The following is a 22730-nucleotide window of genomic DNA, read 5'->3' as shown; positions in this document are numbered from 1 at the left end:
TAGCTGCCAGTCAGTGTATAGGAACAGACTGCTGGGCGGGGGCCTACAAGTCTTGAGAGGCAGAATGGCAAAGCATGTAGGGAAAGACCTGTGCCCCCAGCAGCCAGGAACCCATTATTGAACGTTGAGGGAGGGGGGACAAGCTGGCATAATGTGTGTGGGGAGGGGGGTGAGTCTTGGCAGAGGATAGAAAATCTGAATTGTTAAAGCTGGATTTTTTTTTAAGGAAAAAAAGGTTAAGTGAACAGACTGAGCAGGCTTAAAGTCCCCCCCGCCTTCAAACTTCGATATTTCAGATGGCTGGTTTTGTTTTTCTCGAACCAGTTTTGGCCTCAGTTGTGCGCGATTTGACAACATGACTGAATCCCATGACATAGCCGCCATCCCTTCCTACATCTGTATGTATATGTAAGTGCAGGTGGAACACATTAAGTTGTGTTTGTTTAGGGGAGAAGGGTGATTTTTCTTAACCCTTTTCAGCTCGGGAGAATGGAGAGATCTCCACGCAAGGAGTTACCGAGTACAGCCTTTTGGGTGGACTTTGAGTTAATCTGCCATAAAGGTTGGAATGGTGAGAGTGGAAAGGGTTAATAGAATTACTATGGTGATGCATCTAAGAGTTAATGGAATTACTATGGTTGATGCATCTTTCCATCGCCCCTCTCTTCCATTCAAAACTCACTAAGCATGTCACTGCCCACAGTGAGGAGCCAGTGTTATACTGGGCTACCATCAAGGTACATTACAAGATGGCGCATGGTAACTGCATGCTACAATGCTGACATTTCTCACTGATTTGGCTTGAAGAGATTCATTTTGTGGACAAAAGGGGGTGTGAGGGCCAGGTGTGAAGGCTGCACTTTCATTTAGCGGAGGCTGCAAGGTGGAGGGGTCTGGTGTGTGATCACCACTTGGTCTACAGCACAATGGGTTTTACCCCCATAAAGTGGGCATGTTGTGTAGAGCAAATAGCCATCTATGGCAAGCCCCTTTCTTAATGGGCACTTTGGTTTTAATTTATTTCTGTAGGACTTGTGTGCACCTGTGTTTCCCCATTCCCATAGGGCTGTAAAATGGATTTGTGGTATGCAGGAAGGAGAGAAGGGAGATGTTTTCCCCCAGATGATCAAAGCTGCTGAAAGGTATTTCTGCCATTAAGACTCGGTGTGTTAAACTCTGATTCCACAGCTGGTTTCTTTTCTGTCCTTGGGTGGTGTCATTCCAACTTCCCCCTTTCCCCCTCCTTAAAAAAAAAATAAGGCAAAGGGTGAGGGTAGTGCCTTGAACACAGCTGGCCTCAAGCTCCGAGGCAATCCTCGAAGCTGTTTAATTTGCAGTATAGCACAGCTGGGAGTATTATTGACTTTACCAGCATCTGATGAGCTAAATGGCTTTGGTTTTCCCCAGTCAGTCCTGTGTATGTGATGGCGTGTGAGGACGTAGCACTGAAATGGGCATCCTCCAGAGAACTGTGGGGGTATGAAGCACTGTATGTAATAGAGGCAACTTCTGCAGCCATATGTTCTATATGATCTTGTTTTTCTCAAGGCCATGATTTCTTACAAGGAAAATATAAAAGGTGAGAGGGGAAGTAAACTATCGGTGAGCCTCTCCCACCTTCTCAGGCTTCTGTGATTTGACAGCATGAAACTTGAAGCACAAAATGTGTTGGAACTGTGGCTGGGTTGCTGGAGGATGGAGCCCTGATGTGTGCATGTGTTAATTTATTTTTTTCTGTAGAGGTTTTATTTTGAATGGTTTCTATGACCTGTTGGGGAGAGGAGCGAGAGCGTATGAGCACAGGACAAAAATAAAATGGCTTATTCACTATTTGAGGATTTGTTTGGTGTCTATAATTTTCTGCACTTTTCTTGGTAGCCCTGTGTTGTGATAAAAGGTAGGCTCACCAAATTCAGCATTACAATGACCAAGGGAATGTGCCTTCTCTTGACTTTATGTACTGGCCATGCTCCCCCATAATATACTGCATTTCCCCTGCAATACTTCTCAGTTCAGCCTATCACTTATTCCTGCAATATTTTCTAGTTGCAATTCAGTACTTTGTATTGTAGAATATTTTCAAGGAAGGCCTGGACCAGATGAAGAAGAAAAAGAGCAGGACTATAAATCTAAAGTTTTATTGAGACAAAAAGACAGTTCAGTATGAAGTTAAAATCCAAACACTTGAGTTTTAGACAACATTTTCACAGAAACCTAACCATGCTTTGTTTTTTTAAAAAAAGGTTTGTACACTTCTACGTACATACCACCCCCCCACACAAAGGATGAGTGGGGGTCAGTGGCTTGTGGGGTGTTTGAATGTCAGAGGTAAAATTGTCCTTTGGAAGAACAAAGTATCGTTAGCTTAAAAATGAAATGGGTAGGACTAGAGCAAGGGAAGCAATCATAAATGCCCAAGTCTGAACAGAAGATAGTTGTTTACAGAATATTCTGAAACCTACTACTACCTTGTGCTGTAGGGGGTAGAGTTCACCCCTACTTTCCTTCCCCTTAATTAAAAGGATGCCTAAAATGCCACATACATACAAGAGCGAGGGGGGGGGGAGAGAGGCTAAAAACCCTCAGTTTCTGGTTGGTTAGAAGTAAAAAGATGCAGAGGTACTAAAAAAAATTGTCACATGGTTTGGGGGCAGAGTGCCCTCACTATGACCAGAGGGCAAAATATGAAGAAGCTGCCTCCTTTCCAATTCCCGCAGTAATAATTCTGGAAGGTGACTGTATTCATGGTTGCAATCAAATTGTAACTTTTAACACTTAGACACATAAGCTCCAGCCTCGCAGGAGTCATCAATTCCACTTGCAGCAGGAGGCATGTATTTTGTAAGAATTGCAATTCTGGATACAGATACCATGAACTGGCCCTCCCCAAATCAATCAGAATGCACCCTCCCTTCCCACCCCAACGATACACCGATAATAGCAAAAAGGAAGAAAGAAAAACTACACACATGCTAATCTGTAAAAATGCAATTAACACTATTGGGGAGTAAGGCTGTAGATCACAGAGATGTTCTCTGAAGAACACACAGCCTCTGCCTGCTATCCCTTTTGGCAGCCTGTTCCAACTCTATTATTTTTAGTTATTTTTGCTTCACACACACCCCCAAAGCAAAGAACAGCTGGGAACTCACCAACTCTCTCCTCTTTCCTCATGTATATATGATGAGAAAGGAAGAAAGGGGACAGCATGTTGTCAGGGGCATAGAAATTGTCCGGTTTCTACAGAGAGCATCTTCCACAGCCGCCTCTTCACTTTCTCACTCATGTTCAAACCCACAGTTTGATGATTTAATACAAAAGTTGGCCAAAGGAAGGATGGGGACAGAAGGGGAGGCAGGTTAGTTCTTCTCATCCTTCTTGTCATCATCTTCTGATGGATAGGAGTGCCATGTCAGCCTTTCCTCATAGAACGAGATGACCACCTGCGGGCACTTGATATTTGCTTCCTTGGCAGGGACCAGATCAGCTTCGTCAGAGTTCTTCCTGTACAACCAAGAGGTGGGAAATTTGGGATTGATCCCAAATAGAAGGTATGAAGCTATCATTCTAGCATTAACATTTCTGCCAAATGTGTGTGCATATGGCTGAGTCTGGGGTCATGTGATCTTAAAGCTCTGGATAATACTGTGAATTTAATGCATGGCTTTGCTATAGATGCATAAGCACACCGAAGATTATTGTCCAGAAGGATAATACAAATCTGAGGTACCTTAACACTTGCCAGTTCATAGAATCATTGGCCACAAATCCTCATGCCTATAATGCAAAATACGATTTATAAGCATACATCTACCTGCCTGATCCACACAATCCTTCCTCAAGGCATGGAAGGATTGTGGGAATGGGTTGCAGGAGCTAGTTATTTCCAGTTATGACCTCAGAATGCTTGCAAGTAAAAGACAGTTGAACCTTACACAACAGAGAAAGCAGATTCCAAGTTTCATATAAATCACTTGCAAGGAACTAGAAAGCAGATGATCAAAATGCAAGAGGTCATCAAAGTGATGAGGCTGTATATTAACAGCATTCTGCAGCTAAGATAATTAGCCCCCTCCTAAACTTTTAAAAATGTTAGAGAACCAATGGTCTTACCACCTGATCTCATTACAGACACTCATACCATTAAGTAGCTGTGTTCCCAAAAATTCAACATCTGGATTCTAATCTCTGATGGAGGATACACAAGCGAGGAAAGACAAAGGAACAGGCTTACCATTTCATCAGGAACATGAGCTCTCCGCTGGAGTCTGTGGCACCAATAATCCGCTCTGGTTCAAACCCTCTTGCAAAGCCTCGAGGTTTCTCAGCCTGATGAAAGAATTGGAAAGGTTTCTGATTATTGCCTTTAAAGGGTGACAAAGAAAACAGACATTGAACTTTATTTGGTGTTATGCTGAGGCAAAACAACTGCCAGAAAATGCCTTTCCAGTGACCTACTTTGGGGGAGGGGGATATCCAAGTCAAGAGTGACATGATGTAGATGCTTTGTCCATGCATAATGATACTATGAGATTTGAACTCGTTTTAAAGCTGTTTGAGCTACTGCAATTCCTAAGAATCCCATTAATTCTACATCTGTGAAAGTGTTAGATCTCCAGCAAGAATTCTTAGCATACTCACAAAAATATTATTCAAGCTTCTCTGGTACATGCTACTAGTTTAATCAGTTTCAAGCTCTTTATAATATGGCACTGCTCTACAGTGCATATTAAACAAGGAGGTTTTAAGACATAAAAGGTTTCTTATTTGACATTGCAATTTTAAACAGCTCATTCCAAACAAAGTAAGACCACACCCATCACCTTCCAGAATCTTTCCCACTTTTAATCTACCATAAAATATTTGTGTGGCACTACTGAAGCAACTGCCTTGCTTGCTAGAGCAAGAACTTAGCTGGCAGGGAGGGAGGGAGAAACAGACATCAGAGTATGCTAGTGATGCAGAGAACCTGCTCTTGTTGCATTCTGGTTTCTTCCTCGGCTGAGGAGAGGTGTTGGGCTCAACCATTCCTGGAAATAATTTGCTGAGAATCTTCTTCCTATTACTATGAAGTATCTTCCAGAACAAAGCTCTGGCATTGAAAGATTTCAGAGCTACATTTTGGTAAGCCCTAGCTTAATTATGTTATGTTTTCAAGGGATAATGTGGAGAAAAGGGCTGGAGAGGAGCAGCTGAAAATGGGAGGATGTGAAGCTTATAAAATCAAAGAAATCAGAAATGAAGAGAAAAGAGAAGAGGAAGAGTTGTGTGCTAACAGGAAAATGCAACAATATAAAAGGGATGGAAGTGCTAAGCATTAACCAATAAATAAAGGGAAGATGAACAAATAGACAAAGGGTAAATAACGCAAACAATGGGGAGTGGGGAAGTGAACTTTTGAGAACCTACACATATAAAATATTGGAATGGTCTGGCTGTTTTTACTTAACCACACAAAACTACTATCAGAAGTCTCTTGTCTTGAAATAAAAAGGAGGGATAATGTGGCTAGAAAGAGTTTAGAGGCAGAATGAAAAAAGGCTGTGTTCAACAGAATGCAAGGCAAGACACAGGGCAGACTCTACAAAGAGAAATACATGAGAAAACAGAAGCCCACCACCAGCCAAGTCATCAGATCCAACTTTTTTAATGCACGAGTGCTGTATGCAAGAACAACACAATCAAGACCATGACACTTTGCTTCCGGCACACTAACACAGCAAATGGAGTCTTCCCACTGTAGCAGGTGCAGCCCCAAAATTGAAAGAACACATAGCCACATTCTCTGATGGAGAGGTAACTGGGTTGGAAGCAGAGATTCTGCTGAGAAACACCACTAGTGGTACCACAGACTAATGAATGTCAACCATATTCCCAAAGACACTTGCAGCTGAGGCACTACACTACACAGTTATGTAGCTCACTTTAAGAAGGCAATAAAGGTCACTGCTGTTAGCTAGTGTTTTACCCTTTCAGAAACATCAATCAGTCCTTTTTCATTTGTCTTTAACTGTGAAGCATAAAGCAACCCTCATTGGGCCACAGATGGAGAGAATCTGCCTTACCTCCTCTTTCTTTTTCTTTGGTCTGCTTTCCTCCCCCCTATCCTCTGAATCAGATTCTGCCTTGCGCTTGCTTCCCTCTGACTTGTCACTCTCATGTGCAGTTTTCTGGGATTGCAGGAACTCCGCAATGAGGTCAGGGCAGTCGAGGTTCTCCTCTGGCTCCCACGTGTTATCTTCGCTGAAACCATAGAACTATTATCAGCTGGACAGGACTGCAAAATACCATATTTTGTAACTAGAGTTTATTTTGCAAAATAGCCCCTTTAAGAAATTTATCTCCCTTGTTATGGGACCGGTAAATTCTTGGCAAAAAATCTATAAAAATGACTTTTCTAGGAATGGGGAAGACTTAGAATCTACAGATTTTTGCAATGATAGGCAATTTCTGCCAGAATCCTGACATGGTGGGTTGAGATTCCTGAAAAGTTTTCTGGAAATGCAAAGAAGACACCCTAAAGTTGTAAACTTGAGAATGTGACTTAGTGTGACTTAAAGCTGATGGACTGACTGCTGTGATAGGGAGTGATAAGGGCAGAGTAAAGCTACCAGATTTTCAGCTGTTATTCTTGACTGGGTTCTGACTTAATGAGATGGACCCCAGATTTGCATTATTTAGGAGAAGGAAAAAGTGTAAGTGCAGACCTGGAAGCCTTCTGCAGAAATTGCAACTTCTCTACAAGCACATCAGATTTTCAGCTTCAACACTAAACAGGCAGATAAATACTTTTAGGCATGGTTGCTTTCTCCTACACATAACTAGCAGTCTTAGATACTTTCCCCCTCAAGCACCCCTTACAGCAGAACTGAGGACTGCTTATTTGCCCAGAAGCACACAATCAGTTTGAGGCTCACCTGTACTCTGAACACATACAAGCATCCACACACGTGAAAACATTCATTTGCTCACAAACTGCAGCCAAACTGGGCCTCAAACAGAAATTTCAAGGTAGAAAGTACTTTTGGGAAGGAAAAAACCACACCTGTTTCTCAAACATGTTTTCCCTCCTGCAAGAACAGAATTAAGCCCCACACATATCTGGAAGAATTCCAAAAGAAGATTTCAAGACCATGAATTAACCAGAAATGGGATGGGGAAACAGGGCTGGTTTTTAAGATGCAGGTATTCAGCAGCCCCGGCCCATCACCCTAGCCTAGAGCTAGATAAAAAGGCCTAAAGCAGGCTTCTTAACAGCTCCTGGGTGACAGGCAAGGCTTTGAAAACCAGAAGAGATGTTCCCCTCTCTCAACACCAGTGCGCAAAGAGATTAACCACAAGTATATGTGGACCAAGAGGCTACTGATTTTATGGGCTACTAACCTTTAAAGATTAGTTTGCAAAGCTGAAATAAAGGGAAAGCAGCCTTACTCTGAGAAGCCTTTCCACTTGAGCAGGTACTCCACTTTCCCTTTCACCACCCGCCGGTCAAGGACCTTCTCCACCACATACTCCTCCTCCTCTTCTTCTAGGACCTCCTCCACTTTCTTCTTGTTCTGCTTTTTTCCCATTGTGCTCGCCAGCTTTGCAGTTTTAAGGAGGCTGTTAAGAGATAATGCAGATATATAGCTTTAGAAACTGCAATTGTCAACACCAGAGATCCATGACACTTAGAATTTTTGTCTGTCTTGTCATATTATTTTTTAATATGAAAACATTTTAATCTAAAAATACACAAGGAAATGTAGTGTAGGAAAAATGTTCCAGAAGCTGCAAAGTGACACAAATAAAAGAGATACAATATGTAGTCACAAAAGCACAGTGAAATGCTGAAGCCCATCAATATCAATGGGACCCACATAAACCCAAACCTTGCTGTACAACATCTATCCACATATACTGATTATTAAAAAGTAGGTGCAGCACCTCATGGTGAACACTTTCTTATGACAGCTAATCAGGTTCTGCCTTTTTCTGCAACAGGACATACATGGCTCCTTTTCTGGAATTTATGTTAAGACTTTCCCCTTGCCTCAACATGCAATTGCATAAAAACTAATGCTTTCCCCAACTCTAGGTACTTTAAAATATGGCATACGAATCACAACTGTGCTCAACATGTTCCATCTGCCAAACCTACAATTTGTTTGTTGCCCAAGCAACTTATGACAGTGTTAACCTATACTGAACACTTGGACCAACTGTAGGAAGCTCCGTAAAACTAACATTTTTCTTCCAAAAGGAGCAGGCTCTGCAGGAGACAGAATCACGGTGTCTCTGCAGAACTTTGAAGTTCTTCAGGCCAGGCTTTCTGCTTGCAGCAGGAAAAATTCCCACCATATCCTCCCTCCACCCCTTTCAGAAACAACAGGACTATGTTTGTGACTATACCGCAAGCACGGCAGTGCTGGGGAGAGAAGGCATCCATGAGTGGTGGAGGCACCACAAGGGTACCCAGCAAGCATAGAAGATTAAACAGCTTGCTTTTTCTGGAAATGAAAAGTTACAGTCTACTGGAAAAAGAAAGCTATGCTGGGCTCCTGCAGGCAAAGCATCTCTCAGCAGGAGGATGCACTTGTCTCAGTCGGGGTCTGATAAAACATAGGCAAAAGGGGCCGTCAAGCACAGCTAGGTTTTAGAGGAAATGGGTCTCGTTTGCAGTGAAGGATGGCTGGCTGGGGAAAGAGACCCACAAACAGCAGCTGAATGGGGAGGAAGGAAGATTTTTAGAGAACACAATTTCACGAAGCTTAAACTAGTCCTGTCTCCTTCACAAATGCTGGGATCTTGGCACACTCATGAAGTCACTGTTTCCAAAATTCTTTTACGGAAGAAAACCATATTATAACTAGTTTAAAACCAGTTTACATTGTGTAGACATTTTCCTCCTTCCAACCAGGAGGGGAATAACATGCGATCTGCACAGCTTGGTGTTAGTCCTATACAGTGCCAAAGCTCAGAATTTTTGGAAGTGTATCTCAGGAACAGTAAAGTAGTTGGGAAGAAACATCATTTTTTTTACTCTGAGGTACGGAGGGGAGTACCTGGGCATCTTCAAGTACAAGGAATTTTATTCTTAACCAGCATAACCTGGAAGCACTGGGACTTCATATTCCTCATGGGCTTCAATACAATTATCAAACGTTTCAGTGAGATCTCTATGGGCTTCACACAATGTTTCAAAGGTGCTGTGGTCTATAAAACAGACTCCATCTTGTATACCCCATGACTAAGAAATTGAAAATGAGCTATATAGATTTCATCAGGCCCCATTTCAATTACTTTGACCTGCTTTGTTATCCACACTGATGCCTACATACATGCACAAAGTTTGAGGGTTGTTTTTTTTGGGGGGGGGGGATATTTGGGAACTATTTTTAAGGTAAATTGCAAAAAACTCAGGTTGCCATATGTCCGGATTTCCCCAGACATTTAATGTTGTGTTTCTTGGCTTCCCACTGTCTGGCAACCCTACCCAATACAGCACAATTCAGATTCCAGAACCTTTAACTTTGGTTCCTTTATTATGAGGAGAAAAGGGTTTCAACTGACCTTAAATTTTCATTCAGTTCAGTCCTCAGAATTCCCACAACCTTTGATCAGAAGTGGTGTAGCTCCTTTTACAGGCCCCTTGAGCCAAACTCAAAGTGGGTTGTCTTGAGAGGCAAAGGAGTGTCTCCAGCAAAGTCAAACCGCTGCATTGGCGGCACAAGCCTAGACAGTGTGTATGGAGATCCTGGGCTGCCCAGATGACAAGACCCCACCCCATGGCCTCGCTGGTGTGGTCCCAAATGAAAGCAGAGCAATACATTTGGCACCAGGTTGGCTGCAGAAGTTGCCGAAAGGAGACATACAAGATGCCATTCAACTGTCTTAGGGACTCCACTCTGAATTTGTGTAGGGATTACTCCTTAGCCTTTTCTTCTCCCAAAGATGTCCCACAAGACACTGGAGGTGTAGGATCAGAGTCTTCCTAGATGGGCTAACTGTTAAAATTGCAGTAGCCCGTGCACAGCGGAATGATGAGGAGTACGTGCCACATACTCTATATTACTTTATTTACACTTCAAAGCTGGTAGATTACAGAAAAACATCTTGCCTCTGCCGGAGCAGAGAAAGCATCCTCTCTCCTCTAAAGCACGGAGAGAACACTGTGAAAAACAGGAAACCAGTGTACATCACATCCAGTCTCCTTTCCCGTGAGAAACTCCAACAGCACAGACTGTGGAATGTAAACACCTGTCTCGTGACAAGCACTTCGCTGCACAGTGAAGAGAGCAGAAACCAACATCCTCCCCCTTTCTGTGAACATCACTGGGCAGCGTGTTCGTACAATATCAGTACAAACCCAACTTCTGCACATAGGTACAGTGTTGATCCCTTGATACAATCTTGGACAATACATCAGCAGGAATTTCATTACCTGGCATATAGGACACCGTTACGAGTCCCTTCTGAATACGTTCCCTAGCATGTTGCACCTTCAATTGCAAGTGCTTCGTGCTTTGCTTACAACCTTCAGAATTCAGCAAAGCCAAACATGCTTTGTTGTCCTGGTAAACCTGGATTGGACATTTGACAGGAATTTTCATGTCTTTGCACAATTGTAACAACCATTCACAATCTTTGAGTGAATAAGACAGTGCATTCAGTTCAGCTTCACAAGTACTTAAGCTAACTGTTGTTTGCTTCTTGCATGACCAATCAAATAGACCCTGATTGTACATGTAGCAAACTCCAGACGTACTTTTCCTGTCTGTAGTGTCACTTCCAAAACTTGCATCTGCAAATGTCTCAAGACCACCAGACTTCTGATTGTTAAATCTCAGTCTGTAATGCATAGTGCCTTTCAAATAGCGCGCTATACGTTTCAGAGCTTTCCAATCCTTAACAGGATTGTTGACTTGTCTGCTTAGTAAATTACAGCTAACAGCAATGTCTGGTCTTGAACATCTGGCAATGAAGTTTAGCTTGCCTAGCACACTTCTGTACAGTGTAGTGTCAGAAAATGCTTCTTCAGCGTCATCTACCTGATAACCTGTTGTCATCAGTGTGTCTACAGGGTTAGCATCCATCAGGTTTAGTTTGCTTAACACATCAGCAATTTTCCGTGACTGGTGTACTAGAATGTTACCAGCTTGATCTCTCTCTATTTCAAGAGATAGGTAGTTGTTTACCTCACCAAGATCTTTCATGTCAAAGTGCTCTTTCAGTTGAGCTAGGGCGTTATTGTACATTGTGACATCATCCCAAAAGAATAAAAGATCATCAACATAAAACAAGCAATACAATTTCTTTTGCCCCTCCTCTTTGACAAATACACATGGATCAGCTTTCCCTTGCTTAAAACCTAGAGAAAACAATACCTCAGTGAGTTTTGTGTGCCAACACCGTGCACTTTGTTTGAGACCATAAAGGGACTTTTTCAGAGCACAAACAAATCCCTGTTTTACCTGTACGCCATCAGGTGGAAGCATATAAAGTGATTCATCTAGAGATCCGTACAGAAAAGCTGTATTCACATTGTGGTGACTAATGTGTAAATTCTCCTCTGCAGCTAGCTTGAGCATAAGCCTAATGCTCTCATACCTCACTGTGGGTGAGTAGGTCTTGTGATAGTCTTCACCTGGTACTTGTGCAAAACCTCTGGCTACCAATCTGGCTTTGTGTCTGACTACCTTGCCATTTTGATCAGTCTTCGCTTTGAAGACCCATTTGCTTCCAAGCAGTTTCATTCCTGGAACTACTGGAACAAGGTCCCATGTTTTGTTCCTTTCTAAGGAATCAAGCTCAGCCTTCATGGCATTTAACCATGGCTCAGCTTCCTTTGAATCCAAATCCTGGATTTCTTGGAAACTTGAAGGTTCAAATACCTTCTTGGAGCTTTTAACAGCTGTTACTGCTATCTTAGCAAACTCATCAGCAAATCTCTTTGGAGGTTTGCCTTTTGTGGCTCTTTGTGACCTGCGAATTAGCCTTAGGTCTTCAACACTCTCCTCTTCCTTCTTAGGAGAAAAGTGACCTATTGTGAACAATGGTTCTTCCAATTCTTGATCAGAGTTTTCAGAGGGTCGCATAGAGGCTTTCGCACTCTTGAAATCCTCTGAATCACCCGATTCAGTTTCAGACTCAGAATCAGAACCTTCATCAGTTGGTGTGGGTTGTTGCGGTTGCTTTTGACTATCCTCAGTCTCATCACTGTCATCAGGATAACATTGGAAAATTCCCACATTCTCCCCCCACTTGGCATTGTACTCAACACTTCTTGTGAGCTTAATTGTCTTAGAGTCAGTCATCATTATTCTGTAAGAACCTTTCTGATAACCTAGAAAGATACCATGCAATCCACGCTTGTCTAACTTGGAGCTTTGTGGTGAGTGAACCCACATGTCAGAACCAAAAATTTTCATGTGTTTAATGTATGGCTTCTTGCCAAACATCTTCTCATAGGGGGTACAACCAATCGCTGAAGATAACCTGCGATTATAACTGTAAGTAAAACACGAGAGAGCTTCGGCCCAATAACTCTCTGGAAGATTGGCATCATGCAGCAAGGTTTTTAACCCTTGAAGCAATGTTTGATTTGCCCTCTCGCAAAGCCCATTCTGCCATGGCGAGCGAGGACTAGACAAATCGTGTTGAATTCCTTTCTCAGTCAGAAAAGCTTCAAACTGCTGAGAAGTGAATTCCCCCCCGCGATCAGTGAAAAGAATTTTTATCTTTTTACCATGCACATTTTCCAACCAAGCACAGAATTCCTTGAACCTTGGAAAAGCCTCTGATTTCTGCTTGAGATTGTACACATAAATATACCTGGAAAATGTATCAATGAGAACCATGAAGTACCTATTTCCACCCAAAGAGGGCGCTAGTGGTCCAACCAAATCAGCATGAACAATTTGGTATGGTTCTGTAGCTTGCCTACTAGACACCTTACCTTTCGCAGCCATTTTCACCTTGTTTGCTGCGCATGCCTTGTACTTCATGTGGTACCTGCAGGGTTTAATAGTCATACCTTCAACCAAGGCAGGCATTTTAGATACTGCCTCAAAATTCAAATGACCAAATTTTTGGTGAAAATCATGAATACATTCTGCATGCAAACTTTTGTTAGAACCTGCAATGCAACAAGTGTCATCTTGCACAACATCATCATAATACAAAACATACAAACGATCAACATATTCAGCATGCAATACATAATCATTTTTCTTTGTGATGATGCACCTTTTGTTCTTAAAGGAAACGTCAATTTTCCGCTCATTCAGCTGTCCAACGCTGAGCAGATTATGTTTGGCATCCGGTACATAAAGCACATCCTGTATCGATAAGTCCAAACTGTGAAGAACAACAGTTCCGTAGCCTTTACTGGGGATTGTGTGGTCATCCGCCTGGTGAATCGCACCTTCCTGCGGTGTAAAAGACACAAACAGTCGCTTATCGTTGCACATGTGGTGCGTTGCAGCCGAATCAACAACAAAGAAAGATCTAGACGTCTTCTGGACCTTTGCAACTTTTGGAGTGAAGCGTGAGACCATTGCCTTGTGCTGCGTTGTCCTGGACACCAGACCTTTGCCTTTGCTCTGGCCTTTTCCACGCGATGAGCTTCCGCTGCGCTGCTCTGTCTTGGCCCTGGGATATCTGCATTCCCTCTTCATATGCCCTAGACGTCCACACGAGTAGCATTTCACTGCCTTCAAAGCTTTGGCGCCATCTGGTGGTTCCACTGCACTCTGGGATGACGTCTGTGAAGACTCCCCCTTTCCCATGCAGCTAGCACCCCGGCGGTCTGCTTCATTCAGAATCACGGCAGTAACATAGTCCACTGTCAGCTGAGCAGTTGGCTGTACAGCAATCTGAGTGGCAACAGACTCCCAACCTGAACCCAAAGATTGTAGTATCATGAATACACAGCCTCTGGAAAGTTGAGTCCTCTCTGTTGCAGCTCATGTCTCAGATTCTGCATCTCCATCAGATGTGTATGCACATCTCCACCTTCAGCAAGAGCCATATTATGCAGCTTGGTAAAGTAAAACATAGTGGATCCAGCTTCTGTCCTCAAGTGAGCCTCTCTCAAAGCGTCCCAAATTTGTCTGGCTGAGGTATCACGCAATAGACAGAGCTCTTCTGGAGATACTATCAATGTAAGAGTTCCCCTTGCTTTGGAATCTTTAGCTTCCCATGCATCTGTAACTGGAGCTGGGGGGGTGTCTGTAATTACTTCAAACAGACCCTCTTTCCGCAGAATAGCCTCTGCATAGAGAACCCAGTCCGCATAGTTTTTCTTATTGAGCTTAGGAATCCCACAAGCATCCTGAAGGGCCATCATGACTCTGGCATTAGCCTTCTGCGTCATCTCTGCTGCGTCAGTGCTGCAGCTGCTTTATTCCAAAAGCACTTTTAAAAGTTACTTTCGGTTTCCCCAGCATAGGAGCTTGTTCCTTTGAGCCTTTGCCTGTGCCCGGCAAAATGGCCATAAAAGTTCAGAGTCCAGCCATAAAGCCATTAATTAGAAGCTGGCAGGCTGCCCGGAGCATGAGCACATACCTCATCAATCATCTTGACGCGCAGAGCGATACCGTCCAATCCGTCTTTCTGCATTCCGATCCTTTTGCCGGCATTCAGATGACTGCGTCTTTCTTCTGGGCCCATAACCAGGAGACATACAAGATGCCATTCAACTGTCTTAGGGACTCCACTCTGAATTTGTGTAGGGATTACTCCTTAGCCTTTTCTTCTCCCAAAGATGTCCCACAAGACACTGGAGGTGTAGGATCAGAGTCTTCCTAGATGGGCTAACTTGCCAGGTTGACAAACCTCTAAAGCATGAGACAGCGGCCACACCCCAGGAAATGGCTTTGACTGGCTGGTTAAACCAGGTGAGGGTCGCTGCAGCCGCTGTCTCATACTGAGAGCTTCTAGGAGCTGCAGTGGAGAGCTGAGTGCAGGTGGGGACCCAAAGCTGGACAAAGTACCCTAGGAGCACGACGTGTCATTCACCATAGGTACTAAGGTAAAGGTAAAGGTACCCCTGCCCGTACGGGCCAGTCTTGCCAGACTCTAGGGTTGTGCGCTCATCTCACTCTATAGCCAGCACTGTCCGCAGACACTTCCGGGTCACGTGGCCAGCGTGACAAGCTGCATCTGGCGAGCCAGTGCAGCACATGGAACGCCGTTTACCTTCCCGCTGGTAAGCGGTCCCTATTTATCTACTTGCACCCGGGGGTGCTTTTGAACTGCTAGGTTGGCAGGCGCTGGGACCGAACGACGGGAGCACACCCCGCTGCGGGGATTCAAACCGCCAACCATGCGATCGGCAAGTCCTAGGCACTGAGGTTTTACCCACAGCGCCACCGCATCCCTACCATAGGTACTACCTCTCCCCTAACACCCCAAACCAAAGCTACCTCTGGGTGAATAGGCGTTATCGTCAGTGTGCTTTGTTAATCTTTCAGCTGGAGGGCTGTTTTCCCTTCCAGGGACCTTATGCCAATGGTGGGTGAAGCCAGATGGAAAAGTTAGCAGAACTATTGATGCTAAGTTTGCCTTTACCTATACAGTACACTAGTTCCTACATATACTCCTCTGTCCTCCAGTCAGCCTTGCAAACACACTTGAGAAGGGTATGAATCAAGTAGCAAGTGAAAAATGCAACTAGGAGACCTGAAGTTTATATGCTTTTGAAATTCATCTATGCATAGCCCCACTGCTTCTACACTAATCACTTTTCTACCTTCAAAATGGCTTTTCCAGTATTTTCCATTAAAAACACCATTCTAGCATTGTAGCTATAAACATCCCAATGCATCCTCCTATGTGCTGTTCCCATGTTGTTTGATAGGGTAGTCCAATTAGTCTGACTAGGAAAACTGAAGATAAAGTAGTTACTAGCTATTTAATAGTAAAACACCCCAATGGATGAATGCATGACACCTGTGGTATCAAAGCTGTAAAATAAATGAACTATTGTGATGTATGATGAATGAAAAATAACTTCATTTAGTTTGTTCGGCACAAAGAAAAGGAGCCTTGCGTAAGAGGATCAGACACTTAGTTTTAAGAGATCATGTTTACCTTAAGCAAGGAAAGTGGGGAATTCTGATATATCTGGCTAGCAAAAATTATACTTTTGGGTGGCTCTCAGCAACATCTGACCCGCCCCCCGGCAGCCCATGAGCTGCCTTCCCAAAACCTAGGTGCTGGGCTTTGGGAAGAAGGCATGAAGGCTCTTGGACCATGCCAGAGCCTTGCTTATCTGACTTTGGGAAGGCAGCATGATGGCTGGGGCAGGGGCATCAATTTTGGGCCTTGCTTCCCCACCCAGCCCAGGGTTCTATGTTGAAGTACTCTTGTGGCCCACTTGGTATGAAAAGTTGGACCACCCTCATCTACAGCCTTTAATCCTCCACTTAGTGGTTGTGATACAGTGTTTTATAAGGTTGTGATATTTGTATTTTAGGTTTATATTTTATTGTTCACTGTAAGCCACTTTAGGAATATGAATTAGGAAAGAAAGAAAAAAGTACTTACTATCAGCAGTTGCAAAATAAGTAAGAACTGAGCAAGGCTTTATATACTGCTTGTCTCTTAATACCAGTTGCTGGCAAACAGCAACAGGAGAGGGCTATTGCGCTTATGTTGTGTTTCTTGGCTTCCCACATATATTGAGTTAAGCTACTTAACTGTGGGAAAAGGGAACTGGGCTAGGTAGGCTTTAGGCTGTCACAGCTCATGTATAAATATGAAGAAGACTCGCAGAAGGGACTTGGAAAAGAGTTAAGAGCATCGGACAGAAGATCACCAGGTTGATGGACTATAGGGAATTGGCGGATATGACTGGCAGAATCCGGGACCAGGGAGAAGAGTCGGTGGAAGAAGATTGGAAAAAGTTTAAAGACTATTTATAAAAATATTGTAAAATTAATGAGTGTTAGAAAAATGTTGGAAAGGAGCTATATGGCTTTAGTAGAAATGTTACAAGGAATTAAGTACAAATAGATTATTAGAGTATTAAAGGGAAAATAAGGTTAGAATATGTTAAGACAATTATATATTAAAGGGAAAAATAAGGTTAGAATATGTTAAGATAAATTACAGGACAGAAAACAGAGGAAGATGGAAAGGAATTGCTGAAACAGTTAATTAAAGTGGAATACAAAAAGGGAGGTGTGAGGAGGTCGTTGAAACAAGTAAATGAAAGTTAAGATACTGAACTTATTAGATGTGTTTTAAATTGTGTTTGTTTGGTTTTGTTAATTTAATGTTTTGGGGTTGGTGTTGCGTGGTGTTTTTGTTTTTGTATTGTATTGTTTAATTCTTTTTCTTTCTTTTGTAGTCTTTCTTTTGTAGTCTTTAAAATGTTAATAAATATTATTTTTTAAAAAATAGGTAGGTTTTAGGCTGATCTCACAGGGCCCTTATTATTTTTATTACTATCCATGACAGCCTTTTAATAAAAGTCATTGGGTCTACATGCTTATGTCTTGAACATACGTCAGGGTGGCATAGGGAATAAAGTGCTGGACATGGGACTAGGGAAATCTAAGTTCATTTCTACACAGTCATAAGTCTCACAATGTGATCTTAAGCTAGTTAGTACCTCTCAGTCTAACCTACTACAGGGAGGATAAAAATGGGGCAAACCCTGAGCTCCTTGGAAGAAACATGGGGCATAAATGTAATAAATAGATACATCTCTCTCATCAAATGCAACACTATTTGCCAATGTGAGCCATCATACAATACCATTGCTTAGATACATTCGAAATAGCACCCCATTATGAGGTCCTTTCACTCTAACAAACAGATCTACATCGACTAAAATTCACATATCATAAATTTCCTAGTTATTTCCCTGCAGTACACCCCAGTTCTTTTTATCTTTTAAATATTAAATCTGTTTACCCACGCGACTTGGTTATCTATTAGCGCTCTTCGAATCAACAGTGATCATTTGGGCTGTTTTCCAAGTCAATTAACACCCTCACCACTTCTCTTATCTTCTTCTATCCAATCACCACTACATACCAGACTGCCTAGCTGTATGGTCCCATTTTCCTTCCTCCAATACTGCACTATGATTATTGGTTTGGAGGTGCAAATTTATAAAAACTCTCACCTACCTACCTACCTAAAAATTTTAATTTCACCCTTCCTACCCACATTAGTCGTTACACAATCTGTATACAATCTATTTATGTTTTCCCCTCATTTTAGCCCAGCTACACTCCAATACAGACTCTGAAACATTTCTGTCTCCTTCACAGGAACAGCCTCAATCCCAGCACCCCCGTCAATGTTCTTGTTACACTAAAGGAGTGACCAACTTCACAAGCACTACCACCTTGGGCAGATGATCCCCTTCCTTGGAAAAAGTCGCTACAGCTTTACTTTCATAGTTAGTTTCTCGAAGAATTATCCCCCCCCCAATATCCTATCCTTATTAACTAACAGAGGAAAGTCCTCTTAACTAGCTATCTCGGCTCCACGTAAACCCACCCCTATTATCCCTTTCTGCATATTTCCTCCCACTTTCGGGGGCGGGGAAGGACGGACGGACCTATACCCACACTTCTTTCTGCAACCATCCCCCCCTTAGTATTTTTTTACATCCATTCTTCCACACATCACCCCCTTCGTCATCTTTGGAGCAGCTTCCTCGAACACCTATTAAAAATGCGCGGGCGCGCACACACAGGCTCCTCCACCGGCCCTTGCATTTGGACATCCCTGTTTATGATACCGCTACCGCTTCTTTTACGAAACCGTTCTCCACCTTCCTGTACGCGTTCATTAACGCCCCCCCCGGACCGTTATTTACTACCAACGCCGCCTCGATTTCCCCGTTCCCACATGAAACCACGCTGCCCAGCAAATGCCGCACCTTAGGTACACGGGGGTTCATTTTGTGGGTCCCCCCTCCCATTGCACCCCTCCCTCTGCTCTGCCCACTCCACGTCTCCCCCTTTTGAAATAGCACCCCCACACATTATGCGCTTCCCTCCCCCCATAGGCACCCCACTTTTCGGACCCCACACCCACAGGCGCACTTAGGAAGAGCCATAGCCATCTCCACTCCCAACTCATGTATTTCGCCTCCCTCCTCAGAAAGCACTGGGCCTATTTCCTTTCTGCCCAGAAAAGACCTCCCTCCCGCGCATATTTTTAAATACTGTGCCTCTCTTCCCAAGAGGGGCCCCCGCTCACCCAGGAATATTCCCCCCTCCCTCAGCACCCCCCAATATGGCCGTCCAGCCCGCGCGCGCGATGCTGGCCCCCTGCGCGCGCCCCAACCCCGCGCTGCCCGTTTTACCTTCTTCAGCCCCGCCAACAACGCACGAGGGGAAATAAAAACAAACGGGCGGGAGAGAGAAGGAGGGCGCGAGCGGCGCACGGAGCGAGCCGGTCTCGTTTCAAAGCAGAACAGAGCGACGGTTGGACAACGGGCCTCCCGCGTTCGCTCCACCTCCGCCAAACAAAAGAGCGCTGCAACCCCTTCGGCCCGCCGAGACGCACTGCGCATGCGCCTGCTTCTCCTCCTACGCCCCTCTTTCTAATTCCCTCCAAGACCTCCTCTCGCCCGCGGCATTTTGGGACCGGATGTTGTCTTTTTCCTTCCTCTACCCGTAGACGTAGGAAATAGACTCGCGTACGTCGCTTACTTGCGAGTCTTTTCACGCAAGTAGCCATTGAGAGCGCAGCACCGCCGCGGTGGACAGCAAAGCAGCCTGCACAGACACAAACACAACACACACACGCCGCGAAAACAAAAGCTTCCTCTTTTCTTTTCTAATCGTGTGGTCTTTTGAAAGAGGCTCCAAGCAGAATCCTATACGCGTCTTCTACTCAGAAGTTAGACCCACTGAGTTCAATGAGGCTTACTCTCAAGAAAGTGGTTACATATAATGATGGAAGACTGGGAAAGGATGTGGTAGAAAGGGGTCAAGATTACTGCATGCACGGTATTAAAAGAAAACATTATGAAAATGATGTATAGGTGGTACTTAACCCCAGAAAAAATTAGCAAAGATTTATCATATGAATGATAACTTATGCTGGAAGTGTAAAGAAGAAGAAGGTACTTTTTATCATATGTGGTGGACGTCCTAAGGTTAAGGACTTCTGGGAAAAGATTTATAATGAGTTGAAAAAAATGTTGAAAAATACATTTGTTAAGAAACCAGAAGCCTTTTTACTTGGAATAATAGGATTGGAATTGCCCAAAAAAGATGTTAGACTATTTTTGTATGCCACTACAGCGGCAAGACTGCTATTAGCCAAAAATTGGAAATCTCAAGAAATACCAACGGTAGAAGAATAGCAGATGAAGATGTTAGAGTTTTGGAGCTGGCCAACCTGACTGGAAGAATCCGCGATCAGAAAGAAGAGGAGCATCAAGAAGATTGGAAGAAATTTAAAGATTATCTAGCTAAATATTGTAATATAAGATAATTAGAAGGTACTTGAAAGTATCAAATAGGCCCAGGATTAGAATAAGAATGTTGTATAGTAATATGTATTTAAGTCAATAAGAAAAGAGATGAAGATAGTAAATTGAAGGAGTAAATTGTAGTAGAAAGATGATTTTGTAGAACTGTTACAAGGTGATACAATGAAATTTAGTTAGGGGGGATTTGAGGAAGTCAGTTAATAATGGAATTTAAAATGAACTTCAGAAGGAATATGTGTTTTTATTTTTGTTTTCTTTTTTCTTTTAGTATTGTAATGTTCTTTCTTTTGTATGTTTTATATGTTATAGCCGTTAAAATCAATAAAAAAACTGAAGAAAAAAAAGAAAGTGGTTACAGAATTGCAGCTTTTAACAAGCGCAGCTTAGTTGCATGCAAGCCAATGAAACACAAAGCTTGTGTTACAACTGAGTGCAGGATTTGGGTTGCAAGGTAAGCCACCCCCATTCTGCAGTATGTGAAGCAGGTACAGTATTTCATTGACACAGGGCAGGTTTCTTTTAATGCCTGAAAAGTTTAAAGGACAGTTCTTCACGCGAAATATCAGAAAAGCCCTAATTTTTGTCGCTGTGGCTGCTGCCTTTTTAGTGGACACACTGGTATTCAATCACAGCAGCGCAAAAATCCTGGGTTTCTCCATTGTTTCCAATGAATAGGCACGAAGAGGGGCATAGTAAAGGAACCCAGAAGTTTCGTTTCCGGACTTCCTACACTGTCCAAAGACTTTCCTTTTGCTACCTATCTGACTCAACATTAACTTTCAGTCTAACAACACTACGCCCCTGTAGCACTTAGCACCCAAGAATGGGCGCTCGCAAACAGGAGGTTGCTGTGCCTCCTGGGAGTTGTAGTCTCATGGCAGACAATACCCAGGAACATACTGTAGTTCTTTTTGTTCTGAATTTGTGTGCTGAAGTGGATTACAATACTCAGTACTGTACATCCCAAATAATAGGAAGGAGCTATTTTTGACTCAACATGAATGTGAGCAGAAGAAAATTTGATTCCCACACCCAGGGGAGCTTTGCAGGATCAATTTCCTCCGGGGAAGACAGCACTAAAGACTTTCTCTGTTTACTGATTAAAATATACAGGTTGAACAGGTGGGAAGCAAGTAGGCACACAAGCTGTAAAAACAGCAGCTTCAGAATCAACAGCAGCCCCCAAGACAAAGCATCTTCTGATCTGGCTTTAAGCAGCACCCTGCTGGATCAAACCTGACCAAAGGCCTATAAAATCCAGTATCTTATTTCTCAGCGCCACCAACCATTGTCTCCTGGATTTAGGTACTTTCCAGATGGACTTTTAGATTAAAAACAAACAAATTAACATGATAGGCCACTGACGGAAAAGCAACACCTGCTGTTAAACCATCAACTTGAAGGCTATATTAGGAGAACTTAGGATATATCTTCATTTGTACAGCAGAATAGGATGGTCCATAACGATATATTCTGACTTCCCCCCACAATCCTTTTATGATTTCGAAATTTCAATTATTTTTCTCAAGAGAGATTGAGTGGCTTACAATAAATGATGCAGCATAATGCATCAGGGACAGAATCTTAGCACATATAGTGATGAATAGAGGCTTGAAATTCTTAATGTTTTTGCATTTGGGGGAATTAAAACTTGTATGACAAATGAAAATGTGCAATCTTAGTCTTTCAAAGAGCATTTGATGTGAAGTATTTAGGCCACATGGAAGTGACATCTGAAGCCACCTGTAACACTGACAGCGCAATCCTATCTATACAGGATAGCTCAGTCTTGTGGAGATCATTCCAAGGGCTGGAAAGGAAAAGGAAATTTACAGTACATCTGTTTTCACCCCAAGAAACAAACTCAGAAAGGGACTGTGGAAATAGAAGTAGGTTAGAGTTATGGGGAGCAAGGGACATTTTAGCTCCTATCCTGAAGGCAGTCCCTATTGCAACCCCTTCTTTCGTCCTTCATGTGGATGATTGCTATTCATTCTTAGTGGGGAAAGTACAGTACTGAACTTGAGGACATGGCTTCAGTGAAGGCAACCTTTCTTCCATTCATGACACTGGATGACTCAGCTCTCAGTGACAGAAATGTAACATGTGTTGAATCTACCATCATAGCAACAGGCACCTTCTTAATACAGAATAAATCTGGGGACATTATTTGGTTCAGTGAAATGTGTCCTTTCACTTGGAATGTGTTTAAAGTAGCTTAGTGGTAATCTAAACCTTCAGGGAGGAAATTGTCGTGTTTGGGACTTTGCCACTTCAGAAT

At 43.1% G+C, this 22730-nt stretch overlaps 1 protein-coding gene and 1 long non-coding RNA gene across 2 annotated transcripts; one reads left to right on the top strand and one right to left on the bottom strand.

Annotated features, from left to right (window-relative positions):
- Nucleotides 1–2122: 2122 nt before the first annotated feature.
- On the bottom strand, nucleotides 2123–19523 carry CBX1 (chromobox 1). The gene is made up of 5 exons (XM_079950149.1): nucleotides 19313–19523; nucleotides 7432–7602; nucleotides 6066–6243; nucleotides 4235–4329; nucleotides 2123–3504 (listed from the first exon to the last, which is right to left on the bottom strand). The coding sequence occupies exons 2-5, from the start codon at nucleotides 7569–7571 to the stop codon at nucleotides 3360–3362; spliced, it is 558 nt and encodes a 185-aa protein (XP_079806275.1). The 5' UTR covers nucleotides 7572–7602; nucleotides 19313–19523; the 3' UTR covers nucleotides 2123–3359.
- Nucleotides 14663–19144, top strand: LOC307201123. The gene is made up of 3 exons (XR_013832562.1): nucleotides 14663–15005; nucleotides 15371–16707; nucleotides 17389–19144. It is a non-coding gene; the product is annotated as an uncharacterized lncRNA (long non-coding RNA).
- Nucleotides 19524–22730: the final 3207 nt, after the last annotated feature.

This window comes from Podarcis cretensis (genome assembly GCF_951804945.1).
Source record: "Podarcis cretensis genome assembly, chromosome: 13".
NCBI classification, from domain to species: domain Eukaryota; kingdom Metazoa; phylum Chordata; class Lepidosauria; order Squamata; family Lacertidae; genus Podarcis; species Podarcis cretensis.
Note: the sequence above shows the minus strand (reverse complement) of the source record. Positions and strands in the feature narration are given on the sequence as shown.